Source organism: Cavenderia fasciculata (genome assembly GCF_000203815.1).
Source record: "Cavenderia fasciculata unplaced genomic scaffold Scf_Dfasci-G-b-205a01.r1-3, whole genome shotgun sequence".
NCBI lineage: Eukaryota > Evosea > Eumycetozoa > Acytosteliales > Cavenderiaceae > Cavenderia > Cavenderia fasciculata.
The window spans coordinates 69,205-86,704 of record NW_004457737.1 but is presented as its reverse complement, the minus strand read 5'-3'; the positions used below and the strand labels follow the sequence as shown (position 1 = coordinate 86,704).

General features: G+C 34.1%; 6 protein-coding genes across 6 annotated transcripts; 5 read left to right on the top strand and 1 right to left on the bottom strand.

Moving 5' to 3' along the window:
* Window positions 1-434: 434 nt before the first annotated feature.
* On the bottom strand, window positions 435-1,983 carry gtaI (putative GATA-binding transcription factor; the record flags this gene model as incomplete). The annotated part of the gene is made up of 2 exons (XM_004362293.1): window positions 435-732; window positions 824-1,983. The coding sequence occupies 2 exons, from the start codon at window positions 1,981-1,983 to the stop codon at window positions 435-437; spliced, it is 1,458 nt and encodes a 485-aa protein (XP_004362350.1).
* A 762-nt stretch (window positions 1,984-2,745) lies between these two features.
* mkcE (putative protein serine/threonine kinase) lies at window positions 2,746-4,848 on the top strand (the record flags this gene model as incomplete). The annotated part of the gene is made up of 2 exons (XM_004362292.1): window positions 2,746-4,327; window positions 4,406-4,848. 2 exons carry the CDS (start codon window positions 2,746-2,748, stop codon window positions 4,846-4,848), a joined length of 2,025 nt encoding a protein of 674 aa, XP_004362349.1.
* Window positions 4,849-5,177: 329 nt separating this feature from the next.
* ppme1 (protein phosphatase methylesterase 1) lies at window positions 5,178-6,511 on the top strand (the record flags this gene model as incomplete). Its single annotated transcript, XM_004362291.1, has 3 exons — window positions 5,178-5,582; window positions 5,671-6,354; window positions 6,422-6,511. The coding sequence occupies 3 exons, from the start codon at window positions 5,178-5,180 to the stop codon at window positions 6,509-6,511; spliced, it is 1,179 nt and encodes a 392-aa protein (XP_004362348.1).
* Window positions 6,512-7,802: 1,291 nt separating this feature from the next.
* On the top strand, window positions 7,803-9,473 carry mybM (putative myb transcription factor; the record flags this gene model as incomplete). The annotated part of the gene is made up of 1 exon (XM_004362290.1): window positions 7,803-9,473. The coding sequence occupies one exon, from the start codon at window positions 7,803-7,805 to the stop codon at window positions 9,471-9,473; it is 1,671 nt and encodes a 556-aa protein (XP_004362347.1).
* Window positions 9,474-9,876: 403 nt separating this feature from the next.
* DFA_02738 (uncharacterized protein) lies at window positions 9,877-12,441 on the top strand (the record flags this gene model as incomplete). Its single annotated transcript, XM_004362289.1, has 2 exons — window positions 9,877-11,559; window positions 11,632-12,441. The coding sequence occupies 2 exons, from the start codon at window positions 9,877-9,879 to the stop codon at window positions 12,439-12,441; spliced, it is 2,493 nt and encodes an 830-aa protein (XP_004362346.1).
* A 1,162-nt stretch (window positions 12,442-13,603) lies between these two features.
* drkD (leucine-rich repeat-containing protein) lies at window positions 13,604-17,340 on the top strand (the record flags this gene model as incomplete). The annotated part of the gene is made up of 3 exons (XM_004362288.1): window positions 13,604-13,895; window positions 13,980-14,995; window positions 15,085-17,340. 3 exons carry the CDS (start codon window positions 13,604-13,606, stop codon window positions 17,338-17,340), a joined length of 3,564 nt encoding a protein of 1,187 aa, XP_004362345.1.
* Window positions 17,341-17,500: the final 160 nt, after the last annotated feature.

Below are 17,500 nucleotides of genomic sequence, written 5' to 3'. Positions count from 1 at the left end.
CAAAGAGGTGAGACCAAGCTCCAAAACCTTTCAAAATTGAACAAAAAACAAAAAAAATAGAAATATCTCGATATCGAAAATGTTTCGAGTCGTAAAACTCAATGGAAAGTTGGGACACAACCAGAATCCAGATTGTGTAGAGAGACGCACAAGGATACGAGGCTACTGAAAGTCCTAAAGAGTATAGAGAGAGAAAAATAAAAACGTGTTTATTTAAAATGAATTGGTAAAATGCTTGTCCATATTTAAACTAATTAGTAACTTTGGAAATAGTAAAAGTTTCACAAAAGACTAATGTATGGGTGAATAAAATAGATGGTGATGGGTAGGCAGGGATAAAACAAAACAACCTTTGGGTGATAATTATGTAATAAAAACGATGGTTGTTGTATGGGTGAAGTGTTGGAAATAGTTTGTTGTTGTAGTTGTTGTTGTTAGAGAACTGGATTGAGCAAATCAATGATATTGAATGTTCTATTCTCTTGTTGTTTGTTGATAGTTTCACGTTTGATAGTTTTCGAGTAGTGGAGGCCACATGCATTGCATAATGACTTTCTTCCATCTGGACCCCGTCTCCATTCTGGTGTCGAGTTGGTACCACAGTGACGACAAAGCATCGTGTGATTCTTTTTTCTCTTTGATTCCTTGTCCTTTAGCTTTTCTTCTTTGTTTACCTTGCATGCATGGTATTGTCTTGGTCTAAGTAAAGGTGGAAGTTGTATTTGTCCTTCACTAGAGAGATAGAAAAAAAAAAAAAGAGAATTGTTAATCATCTAAATAATGTGTTTAGGTTTGTTTTAAAACTTGTGTGAATGATACATACATGATAAGTCTTTCAGTATTATCTAATGAGAACTCTGTTGTATTGGGAACAGTTCCAACAGAAGGGGATGATGCAACACAGTCACTCATTCCACTAGCTTCACCAGCAGCAGCAGTGGTAGCAAGAGAGGGTGCTACAACTTGTATTGCTACTGCCAAGGCGTTGGATAGATCCGGAACCAAATCTACTTTATTCTTTGGTAGCTCTAACCAATCTTGATCTCTTTCTTTTCTCTTGTTATTGTTGACAGAGGGATAAGAAAGTCCTGATACTATTGGTGTAGAGGATGCTGATGAGGACAATGAAGGAGTTGAGGGTGAACCAGGGCATTGTTGGTGCAAAGGTGGAGAGTTTGGATCATTACAATAGTCATTTCGAGGTGATGGTGATGAAGGGGAGGAACTATTGGTTTCATCATCACTTGATAAATATTGATCGTGTTGTTGTTGTTGTTGTTGAACAAGGAGAAGAGTACCTACTCTTGATCTTTCATTTTCAACTTGATCAATCAAAAATGATAATGGACTCTCATCGACTATTAAATGATGATGGTGATTATTATGATTATTATTATTATTATGATTCTTAATCTTTTTATTCTTTTTATGATGATGATGATTACTGCTACTATCTATTTCATCAGTTTCAGAGGTATCTGAACTACTGCTACTATAGTATGGAGTGAGTGGTGATAATAAAAGATCAGGTGGTACTGCTACTGATGTTTCTATATCTTCTATATTATGATGATTATTATTCTTTTTTGATTTCTTTTTTAATCTTGTTGTTGACGATGTCTTTTTTTGTTTACTATTATTATTATTATTTGATGTAGGTGTACTATTATTATTATTATTATTATTATTACTATTGTTGTTATTGATAGTAGTTTGAATTGAACACTTTACAACGATTGATTTACAAGCCTTTGATGTATCGAATCTAGCAGATGAGGAGTCAACTAAAAGTGATTGTGTTGCAAACTTGATACCCTCGACAAGGTTTTGAAGACTAACTTCATGAGATTTGATAGTAGTAGTATACCAAAGTCCCATATCATCTGGCCATGATAGTTCAATGGTTTCTATGCCATTTGATCTAATCAATTGAATGAGCTCCTTTGAGTTCTTGCATTCACAGTGTTTATAAATATCTGTCATTTTGAATGTGAATGTGCGTAGTATTTAATGATGATTATGATGTCTATCTCTCTCTATCTCTCTATCTCTCTCTATGTACGCTCTTTCTATTTCTCTTTCTCTCTTTTTGTTTTGATTAAAAAATTATCTTTGTGGTGGTTTGCGTGAAGAGAGGAAGGAAAGGTGATGGTGAAGAGAAAAAAAACAAATTTTATTAAAAAAAAAAAACAAAAAGCAGATCGAACTGGAGCAGCCCATCTTTCAATCCGATTACTTTTTGGTTGAGCGCTCAAAGTCTTCTTGTGAGAACAAAGAATAAAAAATCAGATATTTTTTTTTGTAAAGCCATGGCGTCACTCATATATAATATCTTGTAAAGGAGGAAGGAGGTCTGACACCCATACATAAAATTGGATATGTCAGGTTAGCTGTCGATAGGACTTAAAAAGGAAAGTTATTGTTACCCATTGTATGGTGTTGGGGATGAGAAAAAAAAAAATAATTAAAAAAAAAAAAAAAAAAGAAAAAAAAAGAAAATGATGTAAGTACCCACCAAAGTATACTTTTTATATATTTTAAAGGATGATTCAAAAAAGATAGATAGGATAGATTTTAAGATAGATAGATACACTGTAGTCACATCACAATTTATCATACTACATATAAATATAAATATATATATATATATAATTATTATACTACAGTACCAACCAAAAGAAAGTTAACATTGTCAGTGTTGTTTATATTAATATATATATATAACAACTCTGTCATTTTATAATCATGCATAAATTAGTCACATTTTTAAAGAAAAAGAAAGATCCTACAACATCATCATGGGCATATTTAGATAGAGAGGATCATGATGGAAAGAATAAACATCACCATCACCATCACCATCATCACGATGGAGCATATGGTAATCATCATTCTGGTAGTAGCAAAAAGCAAAAAAAGAAACAACAACCACCTAAATTTGATTCCGATGATGACTCTGATGAAATGATTCCAGAAGAGGTTAGAACTATATCAAAGACAATAGATTTTACCAAAGGAGAGAGGAAATGGCTTACCAATTTAAATCTTTCACCTGAACTCATCGATCAACATCTTCCCATACTCTTGAATATCCTAAACTTTTTGTCGAGAAAGGAAGGTGTTTACTATCGATACGCAGTTCCACAGGCACCACAAACATCGATATTGTCTCATCGTAAAGCATCTATTTCAAAATCTTCAAAGTTATCATCTTCAACATCGTCGTTGCCTGCTCCAACTGCAGAGACAATATCATCATCTTCAACTAATTCTGATCATCATCATCATCATCATCATCAACAACAAGAACAACAACCACCACTAACTACTACAAGTACCAGTACTATTACAACACCAATTGAACATAATAATAATAATAATATTCATAATAATAATGAACTAATAACATCAAATAATACTAACATCACATCACCAACAATTATACAGCAATCACAACAACAACAACAACAACAACAACAACAACAACAACTACAACAACAAACAGATGAGCAAGAGCTATTAAAAGTAATAACCGATGGTAGTAATACTGTTGCAGCTACCTTTGAAATATCAACATCTGTATCTCCACCTGTCAATAACACTACAAATAGTCCAACAATCATTTCTTCTGAACACACAAACAACACTGCCGCTGCTGCCACCACCACAACAAATAATAATAATAATAATATTTCATTAAATCTACAACTACACCCAAAATCATTATCTTCATCACAATCATCATCAAATATACCAACACCACCACCTCCTCCACCCGTTGTAAGACACCGAGGAGACTATAACAGAGTATTTATTGAACCTGGAAAGTACTATTTACATCCAGAGCAAGAGAGTTTGGCAATGGCAAGATTAGTGGCAGAGGAAGAAGATCCAACCAAACTATTCCGAGTTGCCGACAATAATGAGATCAAAGGAGCATTTGGAACAGTCTATCAAGTATACTATAGCAACAATCAATATCACCACAATGAATTGGCACTCAAAAAGATGGATCACAAATCAGAGAGAAACAGAAGAAATAACCTAAACGAAATATCTGTGATGCGTTATCTAAAGCATCCAAATATAGTTACATTTGTCAATTCCTATGAAAAGAATGATGAAGAGATTTGGTTGGTGACAGAGTTTATGGATGGTGGTACTATAAAGGAAGCAATATCAAACTTTTCTTTTACCGAAAAATATGTTGCCTATATCATCAAGAATATTCTACATGCTCTAGAGTATATTCATTCCCATTCAATTGCTCATAGAGATTTAAAAAGTGAAAATGTTATGTTAAACAGTAAAGCTGAAGTAAAATTAAGTAAGTAAAAAAAAAAAAAGAGAGAGAGAAAGAGAAAGAAACAAAAAGAGTTATTGACAAATACATTTTATTTAATAGTTGACTTTGGATTCTCAATTGATTTAACATTATTAAAAGCAGATATTCATATGTGTGGATCACCATTTTGGATGTCACCAGAACAAATTCAAGAAAAACCTCATGATACTTCAGTTGATATTTGGAGTGTTGGTATGATCACTGCAGAGATGATGAAAGGAGTTGTTCCTCATCATCGATCAAAGATTAGAGCCATGTTTTTAAATGCCTCTGGAGGACTAAAGTTCTCAAAAGAGAAAAAGTACTCTTCTCATTGGTCCAACGAATTGTTTGAATTTCTCGATTGTTGTCTTCAAATGGATCCAAAGAAAAGACCAAATGCCACTGAACTTTTGTGCCACCCATTTATTTCAACAGCTGCCACTAAATCTGAAATGTTGGATTTATTACCTTTATTGTTCATGTCTAAAACTATTTCAAAATACTCTTCAATGAGAGAATAATTAATAATAATAATAATAATTAATAATAATAATAATAATAATAATAATCAAAATAATATATGAACAATAACAAGAAAAAGAAGAAAATAGAATGCAACCCATAATAATTATGTAAACACCTCCCCTCCCCTCCCCCCACCATAATGTAAATATTATTTATTTAAATATTTAAAAAATATAAAAGTCGAATCAACCTACCCTGCCCTACCTATTGACATAGGATAGAGGATATATAAATATAAATTGTAAATTACTTGGACAAAGATTCCAACCAAGTACTTTGATTTTTTAAAACCTCATTTATTTACCTTTTGCCTTTGAAGATCATCATGTTTAGAGAGATTTATAAAGGTACTAAACCCCCTCTTCCACCTTTTAATAGTAGTAGTAATGATAATAAAATAAAACAGGATCGTGATGAAGAAGAGGAAGGAGAGGAAGAAGAAGAAAGTAATATTGATAAAGGTGAAATCATTAAACAAGTTGAATGGAATCAATATTGGGACAATAGGTTAACATTAAATATTCAAGACAATCAATTCCAATTATATGAAGCAAATACATTTGTTATACCAACAACAGCATCAACGAATCAAGCTGAAGAGGAACAACAAACAAATATAATCAATAATCACAAGATTGTTGGTAACAAGATAAATAATGATGATCAACCATTCTTGTTTGTACTCTTACATGGTGGAGGTTATACATCATTAACATGGTCATTATTAATTGTATGTAATTTATCTCATATCTCTTGCTAGTACTGTTAAACAAATGATCACTTTAATCTAATCTAATCTATAATGTTTTTTACCAAAGCAACAAATCAAAACATCCAATATCACAAATAGAAATTGTAGAGTGATGGCATATGACCTAAGAGGTCATGGATCAACAAAAACAACCAATGATAAAGACTTTTCAATAGAAACTCTAGTCAATGATACTGTCAATGTAGCCAACACTTATCAACAACAATTGGTTGAATCAACGTCGTCATCATCATCATCATCATTCAAAGTAATATTGGTTGGACATAGTTTAGGTGGAGCAATTGCTGTAAAGAGTGCAAATAGAATTAATAATATTAATGCATTGGTGGTTGTTGATGTGGTAGAAGGTAGTGCCATGTCTGCTCTATCATCGATGAGATCTATCATTGCCAAAACACCAAAATTCTTTAACAGTGTCAGCGATGCAATCAAATGGAGTGTCGATAGCAACACTCTTCAAAACCTAGAGTCTGCTCAAGTCAGTGTACCATCTCAAATCAAACCAACAGAAAACAACAAATTCACTTGGATCACAGACTTGATGTTGACAGAACCATATTGGAAGGATTGGTTTTCGAATCTTTCCAAAGAGTTTTTGGCATCAAAAGCTGTCAAAATGTTAATTCTTGCTGGATCAGATAGATTAGATAAAGAATTGACAATTGCCCAAATGCAAGGAAAGTTTCAATTAATTCTTCTTCCATCTTGTGGTCATATAATTCAAGAAGATGTAAGTATTTAAAAAAAAAGAGAAACTTAACAATTGATAATTATTATTAATTAATAATTTATTATAGAGTCCTAAATTAACATTTAATGCACTATTACAATTACTTCAAAGATTGGGTCCAATAATGAGACCCATATACCATCCTACGTCATCTTAGTACTATATATATATACCATGCTGATTAGTCTGTATAATAAAACTTTGGATTCTTTTTTAAACAATTCTAACTATTTAACCATATATAACAAAAAATTCTGCCTTGTTGTAAACTACAACTAATAATATTATTTTTTTTCTCAAGTGGGCGGAAAAGAAATCTTGAAGAGATAGAATATTATTATTTGAAAGTGGTGGTGGTGTGGTAATCCCATATCCTCCTCAATATTTACCATTTACACATTCGCATTATTATTAGTATTTTCGATACGAAAATCCACTCAAAAATAGTGGTGGTGTGTTGAATCATTAATGATATATCTCCTCTAAAAAATCTACCACCAATCATCGGGTAGAAAATTATTGACTTGGTGTGTTGTTGGTAGACAATTGTTTTGCCAAAAAGAAGATATCAACATACATGATACTATACGTGTGGATTATAAAATATAAATTAATATATTCCCCAATTAAAATTACAAAAAGTCGTTTGGTTGCAATCAGATATAATCAAAAACTGTTGTTGATTGATTGGTTAAACTGTTAAAAAACAATGATCAAACAGTGACCACCCCAAGTATTCGTATAATATAAGTTTATCATCACTCATTACCACACTTACACACAACTCCGATCCAATCATGTTGGAGTTGATAAAAATTTTTGATTGTCTATCTCTCTCACTGGTTTGCCATAATCATGTACAATAAAATAAAGACGATGGGATAGATAAAAATATGCGATTAATCTTGTTGTTTACCACCCGATAATGCTGTTCAAAATTGAAAACAAATAATCCTTTATCCCATCCCATATGATGATCCTACGATTCTATTTCTTTACACCCCTACTCTCCACCCTTTTGTCCTTTAAACCAATATCCAACAACAAAGACAGAGAGAAAGGTTACCTGTGTGTAGTGCCATCCAACACCACCACCAATATTTTCTAAAGTATAAAATTTGATGATATCAAAATTTGTGGAACGCAGCGTTGTTGATCTAAAATACATGGTACTGGATTAATTAATTGATTGGATTTAATGGTTGTTGTTGTTGTCTGTACTCTTATTGTGTTATGAAAATACGCATTTATCTATCCTCCTCCTCTTGCCTCATCTTTTCAATATTTAAATTCAATCCAATCTTGTTCTCTTCTTTTTGTTTTCTATTTAATTACCAACAGTCTTGGCACAAAATAATTTAATTAATTCCTTCATTTTTTTTTTTATTATTATCTAAAAATAGAATCCTTTTTTTTGTTTTTTTTTTAATCAATCTCTTTTTTAAAAAATGATGACCATTATTAATCCATCATTATATTCCTCTACTTCTCCACAAAATATGAATACATATTCTTCATATGGATCACCACAACAATCGGCTAATCTTTCCTTTAATTCTTCAACTTTTTCCAACAACAACAATAATAATAATCCAATAGAACAACAACAATCTTTAATATCCACCCAACTAAAACAACAACATCAACAAGTATACAGTGCCAATACATACCAAAATTATTCAACCAATTCCAACAATGTAGAAGTTGCCAAGGTTTTACATAATTCTCTTACTTCACCACATATTTCCTCAATGGTAAATATGAGTATTAGTTCTCCTTCACCTAAAAAGAGACCATTTGGCATGTCAATTGCAATGCCAACAACACCTATTGTCTTGTCCAACAATTCACCATATTTCCCATCCAATTCTTCATCGTCAGACATTGTAGTACCCCAAACTACAACCAACGTAAATCCTTCCTCCTCCTCCTCCTCCTCCTCTTCTTCTTCGTATAATGGTAATCACCAAGACCAAGTATTAATGAGTCCACCAGCTCTATCGATTCTTTCACCATCATTATTGGGGGGAGACATAGAGTCACCTCCAGAGATGGACCTAGAGGAAGATGATTTCGATGAGCAACTCCGAGATTATCTAACACCGGTCCTCTTTGGAATGATGGATCAATACTCTAGAGACCATCTATTCAACACGATTACCGACTATTTGAATGAAGAGCTATCGTTTAGAAACTTTCTTCTTGAACTTCGAGTCATTCCCATCATGGACATGAACTACAAAACCATTTTTCAATACCTAGTCGATCTATTTCTCTATGTTGAGCAAAGCCAAAAGATGGTATCATTCCTAAAGGACAATGGCGTCGAAGAGAATGAAATCAACATGGATCTTCAAAAGGCGTTACTAGACCAACACCACCAGAGTCAGCAACAAGACCACCATGGTAATCCACTCTTTAATATTGGACTATCAAAGAAAAAGAGAGAAAGAGTAAGAAAGAGTGTGAGTAGAGGTTTAAGAAATCCACCAAATAAATGGACAAAGGAAGAATCACAGAAACTGATACAGTTGGTACACGAACACGGTGACAAACAATGGAAAAAGATTGCACATCAAATTGGTGGAGGAAAGACAGGTGCACAGTGTGCTCAACATTGGAAACGAGTATTGTGTCCAGCCATCCGCAAGGGATCTTGGGACGAAGAAGAAGAGAGTAAATTGTTTTCACTCGTAGAGAAACATGGTCAAAGTTGGAAGAATGTAGCATCAGAGTTGAGAACTCGTACCGACATTCAATGTAGATATCAATATTTTAAATCTTGCATGTCAAGAGAAGTATTATGGTCACAAAAAGAAGATGAAATGTTACACAAAAGAGTGATGGAATTGGAACCAACCAATATGTTGAACAATTCTGGTGGTGGTAGCACAACAATCAAAGCAATAACAAATGGAGATCAACAAGTTGCAAATTTAAACAATAATGGTAGTAGTAGTAGTAGTAGTAGTAGTGGTAATAATGGTGATTTAAAAGAGATTAATTGGATGGAAGTTTCAAAAGGAATGGCCCGAGGTAGACAAACAAAGATACCAAGAACTGCTTTAGAATGTAAAACAAGATGGTTATTATTGGGTTATTCAAATACTTACTATTAAACAATAAATAAACATTGATCCCTTACTACTACTACAACTACTTCTAATACTACTTTATGCAGTACCTCCAAATTCTGCGCAGAATGACCATACACCCACTTCTTGAAATTAAATTAAATTAAAAAAAATCCGATTTGCTTCATTATAAACTTTTTTTCCTCAAATTTGCTTTATTAAATATATCTATAGTTACTTTATTACATTTGTCTATTTATTCATTTATTTTACCCCACTGTCTGTTTGTTTGTTTGTTTGTTTGTTTGTTTGTTTGTTTGTTTGTTTGTTTGTTTGTTTGTGCTGCTTTCAGTTGTATTGTTCTTAACAGAGTGAGGATTAAAGTGATTAATATAATTTATACAAATTGTCACTTTATCAATCACTCTACACCAAGATAGTAGTGATCATGGCATCATCAAATCACTATCAGAGTACTGCAGCAGCAGTATCAACATCAACATATCAAAAGTCAATTATTTGTAAATTCTTTAAAGGAGGAAGATGTCTTCAAGGAAAAGCTTGTAAATTCTCTCACCAATATCCTTCTTCTTCTTCTTCTTCTTTAAATGATCATCATTATTACTATGAGGATGACAATAGTAATAATAATAATAATAATAATAATAATAATAATAATAATAATAATAATATTCCATCACAACAACAACAACAACAGCTTTGTAAATATCATATGGCTGGTTATTGCAAGAGTGGATCTAAATGTACATTCCTTCATTCCAATCCAACAACATTGTCACCATCTACCAAAACCACTGGTACACCAATTGACCCAACAACCGATAAAACAACAACAACTACAACAACTACAACAACTACAACAACCATTGAAGTGTCTTCATTGTCATCTTCCTCGATCACAACAACTACCAGTAGCACAAGTACTTCGATTGCTGCTGCCGCCGCTGCTGCCGCTGCTATCTCTCCTCATGTAGGCTCCGTCGACAACTCCGCCTTGACGACGCTCAGTCCAAATCTCTTTAGTGGCGGTGGTGGTAGCTTTTTCGATATATTTAAATCAACCGAACCTTCTGCCTCTCCATTAACCTCCTCCTCCTCCTCCTCCTCTAATCTAATGTCAGTGACAACCAATAGCAGCTCTACTGGTAATCATAATAGCAATACTGTCATACCATCCAACAATTTATTTAGTAGTCTACCAAAATCGCCATTGTTGTCTCTTTCGCCAAATAGACATACCAACGCACTCTCTTTCTACCCCAGTTCCTCTCCTTCAACTAGTATCATTGGAATGATGAGTACTTCTCCTTCTGGAAATGTTCCGCCATTTAGTCCACGTTTCAATTCCCATTCCAACCACCACTACTCATCATCTCCTTCCTTCTTGCCAACAACACTCAATGGGGTATCAATGGCCAATATATTTTCGCCATCTTCCTTTGAAGACCAATATCTCATTCATCATCACATCAACAATCAACTAAACCCCACCTCGACATCAACTAATAATAATAATAATAATAATGGTCGTAATTCATCTCTTCCATTACTCATTGCTCCTGGAAACAATAGTCATCACCTTTTACCAGTGGAGGATATTGAGGATTTAGAAATCGGCCAAGATGATGACGACGAAGACGATGACTTTGATTTTCAAATGGATTTTGAAAATGAAACCTCTGCGTCATTGTCTGCTGTTATTGATGATAGCTACGATGAAATCGTTGTTTTACAACAACAACAACAAAAATCCTCCCCAAACATGCATAATAGCCCAACCGATAACAATCTCAAGATGTACATAAAAAAGAATATAAATATAGACGAGAATAATTTAATTAATATTGTAAATAATAAATTGAAAATGGAACAAGAACAACAACAATTATATAATCAACAACAACAAGATAACCAACAAAAAGACGTAGAAAAAAAACCAATGTCCTATTTAGAAGTATTAAAGTCAAATATCCCTCCAGATTATTATATCTCCTATGACCAAAATAATAATAACAATAATAATAATAATAATAATGGTAATAATAGTTATTTATATCAAACATCAACAACAGGACCACTCAATACTAATAATAGTTCCCAAAAATCAGATGTATGTATCCTCTACATATATTTAAATAGAACCAACAAAATTTGCTAAAATAATCATTTCATTTCATTTTAGATACTATGTCATTTTTATATTCAAGGAGGATGTAGAAATGGTGATAGTTGTAAATATATCCATGGAAATGTATGTGAGGTTTGTGATAAACCCTACTTGATTCCTAACCATGCTCTGCAAAACCACGAACATATGACAGAATGCTTCATTGCCAAAGAAAAAAGAATTAAACGTGAAGAGATTAGACATTTGGAATGTGGAATATGTGGAGATTCGATTGTTGACAAGAACCAAAGATTTGGACTGTTGAGTCACTGCAGTCATGTATTTTGTTTGGACTGTATCAGAGAATGGAGAGGGAATTTACAATCAGCCATTGGCACATCGCAACAACAGCAATCGGTTAGACTCTGTCCCGTTTGCAAAGTAAACAGTTTCTTTATCATTCCAAGTGATATTTATGTGGCAGGACAACAGAAAAAGGATATTATTGAGATTTATAAAAACAAATTGGGAGCCATTCCCTGCAAGTACTTTAATCACGGTAAAGGTGCCTGCAAGTTTGGAAGTAGTTGTATGTATGCCCATCTCAATTCAGACGGATCCACCTATAAACACCCAGTCTCCAACAACAACAACAACAATAACACCAACAATACTACACAGTCCAATAGTCCATTGGGCCATTCCTCCAGTGGTAGTGTTGGATTATCTTTGTCGTCCTCCACATCAGTGCCACCATCTTCGAGCAACACACGATCGCATATATCTTTTGGTTCATTTTTAGCTCCTTTGTTGGAAAAACAAAAACATAAACAACCAATAGCCACCGTTGCCGACCAAGATGAAGGAAATATTAATCAACAATAAATAATAGAAAAATCTTATTAAAAATGATTGTTGAACAAAGGGGTGCCGCTTTTTTGTTCCTTAATTTTTTTTTTTTTTTTTTCAACCCAAATTCTCCCTTTCTTCTTCTCAGCGAAAGTGTCTATATTTATAATATACTGTCTACCTATAATCATAATATAAAACAAGAGAACAAGTTGATGCTCTTTCAGAGATTCACCATCCATTAACTAGATTCCCTTATATTATTACAACTACTATAGTTATTATTTTGATTAGAGCTTGAGATCTCGCAGATACAACAAGTAAGTAAACTCATCTCTCTCTCCTCATCCTGTTCCTCCCCTCCTCATCTGTTATCCTCCATCTCATCATCATCATCATCATCATATTTCATTGTAGATGCACACCAATATATATATATATATATATATGTTTGTATCATGTTTTATACTACCATCCTTTTATTATTTTGTTTGTTAGATTCTTTGAGCACCAACCTAGCAGAAAAATCATACCCCACCCCTAAACTACAACCCTTCGAACCACACACACCACACACCACACTGGCTCAGACAATAGAAAGAGAGTCAGTTTGAAAGGATGTTTATTATTATTTCTCTTTTTTAAAAAAAAAAAAAAAGAATCACCAACAACGAAGAGAAGAAAAGAATATCTCGAGTATTATAAAATAATAGTAATAATAATAATATATACAACAAAACGTCACAAGAGAAAAAGGGACAAACATCACAACACATTCCTACTTGTTGTTCTTCTTCTTTATTGCTTTACATAAATAATAATAATAATAATAATAATAACTATTCTACAATTTCGTTAAAAACTTACTCTTTTCGTCTTCTTTAGTACACCCCTTCAAACATAATTATTCACCTCACATATTGTAGCAGTTGAGGTTGCAACAACAGGTTATAGTAGTATAGTGTGAACAAGTTTAAAAGAAGGTCTCATCCTATCTTTTACTAGTTATCTTGAAACCCAAAACAAATTTGTTAATACCTTGATGGAAGGTACTTTAATTAATAATCATCAGGCAACAACTACAACAACAACAACAACTACCACAAATACCAATAATAACCATATCAACAATCAAGAAGAGACAAATGGGAATAGCCTCTCTCATGATACTGATGCGCATGGGAATAGAACTACAGAAATGGATACTTCTGTGACAAAAGATAACAAAAGAAAATTTAATGGTCATGATATAGAAGATCAACAAGAACAACAACAAGAACAACTACAACAACTACTACAAAAACAACAACAATTAAAACTACAACAACAACAACAACTCCAACAATTAAAGCAACAAGAACAAAATTTAAATGATGAAAACAGTAACGACAAAAACAACAACAACAACAACAACAACAACAACAACAATAACAATTATCTCAATGATGACGATGCATCTTCACCTCATCCTTTAAAGAGGGCGTCATATGGTATGTTATATATATAAAATATAATATATAATATTTTAATCAATCTAAAAGACTTATCAAACATTTACTTCTACTTTTTTTTAGGCAAAGACAGATCACCAACCTTTTATAAAGATTGGAGAATAGGAAAAATTAGTATTCTTAATAACAATAATAATGAACATAATAATAATAATAATAATACTGATCATAACAACAATGATAATAATAATAACAATAATAATAATTTTAATAGTCAACAATCACTGCCACCGCCATCACAAATCAATACTATTAATGATATAAATAATAATAATAATCCAAGTAACAGTATCGATGTAATAAATCAACAACAAAGCAGCATAGAAGAGATTGAAGAGATCCAAAGAGAGAGATTAGAGAGAGATAAAATGTTGCATGACGACCAAAGTTATGATCAATTGGTCATCTTTAAGTACGGCGATGGAGAAGAAGGTGAGACAATCACACAACAACAACAACAAGCTTTGGATTCAAGTGGAAACATTATGATTGGATCTAAAAGAAAGAGCCGTATTCATAGTCGTGGCCATGTAGACGACGATGATCAATCAACAGCTGGATCGTCAACAACAACCATTGACAATAATCACGACGGTGGTGATTCCATGATATTAGAGGATATGGATTCTCACACACACCACGACAACGACAATGATCATGATGATCATGGCAACCAATCACATGTCAATCATGATGATTTGGGAGGTGATAGCCACAACAACACAGATGATGACAGTGGTTACATGTTGGACGACTCTCGTGCAAATAGTCCAACCAAACATCTTGATGACATTGCAGACGACAGAGATGATTCACTAGCCAAGGACCCAAGTGAATCAGTTGACACACCTTCCAAGCCCAACAGTGGTGATCAAACTGTTACTACGCCATCCTATCATCACGCAGACGACGACGAAGAAGATGAAGAGGACGATATCAATATTAGAATTCAATCGGCTTCCAACAACAAATCACTCAAGCTATCATTGTCAAATTGTTGGTTAAAATCAATCCCGGTCGATGTCTATTCGCTCATGGAAATTAGAGATTTGGATTTATCAGCAAACCAATTGAAAAAGGTAATTTTGATATAGAATAATTTCATCCTTCTCTCTCTATATATATATATTTGTTTATTAACCTCCTTTTTTTTAATTTTTTTTGTTAGGTATCAAAATCGATTGGAACTTTAATTCATTTAAAAAGATTAAGATTAAATCATAATCAATTGACTGTTTTACCAAAAGAGTTGTATTCATTGACAAAATTGACCACACTCTACCTCAACAACAACAACATCAAGGCGATACCAAAGGATATTAGAAATCTAACAAGTTTAAAGGTATTGGATCTCTCGTTTAATCAAATCACCGATATTCCATCTTCAACCAACTTTAACCAAATGTCTTCATTGGTAGAGCTTAGACTCAGATACAACCAACTATCTAGTCTTCCTTCCAACATGCTCGAATGCACACAACTTCAAGTCCTATGGCTAGAGGGTAACCGATTGCCCCTCCAAAAGAGTATGCTCAAAAAATCACCCATTGAGATTCTTTCATTTCTCAAGCAATACAAGCCACCTGCCACCAAACACAACAAACAACAACAACAACAAACAGACCGACAAAACCACGCTCAGCCACCATCAATCAATGTGGCTTCGACCATTGCTGTAGCTCAAGCCTTTGCCCAAAAGGAGATTGACATTAAAAAGAGGAAAAAGGAAAACCTAAACGAAATCAAAAAACAACATCTCGAGACGGAAGCAAAGCTCAAACAACTCGAGGAAGAGTTGGTTCTTGCCAATGCAAAGGCAACCAAGTTTGAAGAAGAGGCTGCCGTCCTTCATCAACTGCATCATCAACAACAACAACAATTGCAACAACATACAGTTGCAAGTTTGCCTCAAATACTTTTAACTAATCAACCACAGCTCTGGGAGAATCCAATGGCTTCACCTCCTCACATTAATACGCCACCAATGAATGTCTCACCCACCATTACAAGCAGCAGTCAAAATGTCACACAAGCAATATCACAAATCACCCTTTTATCACCGCACAACAACAATAACAACGCATCTCAACCTTCAACACCGACCAACAACCAACCCACCCTCCAAGGGTTAAATGAACAAATCATCCAATCCTCTATTCAACAACAAATGTTACAAAATCAACAACATAACTTTGCCATGCCTTCTGCGCCGAGACAGATGATTCTTTCTACACCACCCCCTGCCCCCATCAAAGAAGTCTTTGAATGGGAGGTGCCACTTTCAGAAATTACATTGGGCATGAGAATAGGTAGAGGAGGGTATGGTCAAGTATTTAGGGGAAGCTGGAGAGGAACCGAAGTTGCTGTCAAGATGTTGTTCAATGACAACCTCAATCAAAAATTGCTCAGCGATCTCAGAAAAGAAGTAGATCTCTTGTGCAAGCTTCGGCACCCAAACATTGTCCTTTTTATGGGAGCATGTACAGAACCTGGCTCACCTTGTATAGTCACAGAATATCTTCAAAAAGGAGCGCTCAGCAGCATCTTGCAAGACGATAATGTTCAAATGGATTGGGGTCTCAGATTGCAACTCGGATACGATTGCGCTCGTGGCATGACCTACTTGCACTCTCGTAATCCAGTTATCATTCACCGCGATCTCAAAACCGACAACTTGCTAGTCGATGACAGTTGGCAAGTAAAGGTTGCTGATTTTGGTTTGGCCACTGTCAAGTCGCACACTTTTGCCAAGACAATGTGCGGTACCACCGGTTGGGTTGCTCCTGAAGTTTTGGCAGAGGAAGGTTATACCGAAAAGGCAGACGTTTATTCTTTTGCCATCGTCCTCTGGGAGTTGCTCACTCGCCAAATTCCATACGCCGGAAAGAACACCATGCAGGTTGTTAGATCAATCGATCGTGGAGAACGATTGCCAATCCCAGAATGGTGTCCTGCTTCATATTCTTCTCTCATTAATAAGTGTTGGGATACGGATCCATCTCATCGCCCTTCATTTCCAGAAATTCTCCCTCTCTTGGATCACATGATTTCAGAGTTTCAAGTGGAAAAGAAAAGCGGTAACCCCCCTCATGTAGGTCCACCCTCTCAACAGCCTCAACTATTACAACCAAATATTTATCATCCAGCACATCAACCACTGGTACCTCACAATCCAATGCCGTTGCCTCCTGGTCAACAACAACAATATCATTTCCAACAACAACAAGCAACAACTACAACAACAACAACAACAGCAACAACAACAACAACAACAATATCATTTTCAACAACAGCAACAATTACAACAACAACAACAACAACAACTGCAACAACAACTTCAACTTCAACAACAACAACTATTATCGGACCAAAACAACAACAATCAACAACAACAACTCCATACCCCTCCAACCCAGATAAATAATAATAATAATAATAATAATAATAACAATCAATTTAATTTAATTTCAACCAATCCATCAATACCATGACACTAATTTGATGAATGATATAATAGTAATAATAATAATAATAATAATAATAAGTAATAGAATTTAATAAACAACCATGTTTTGCCCTATAGC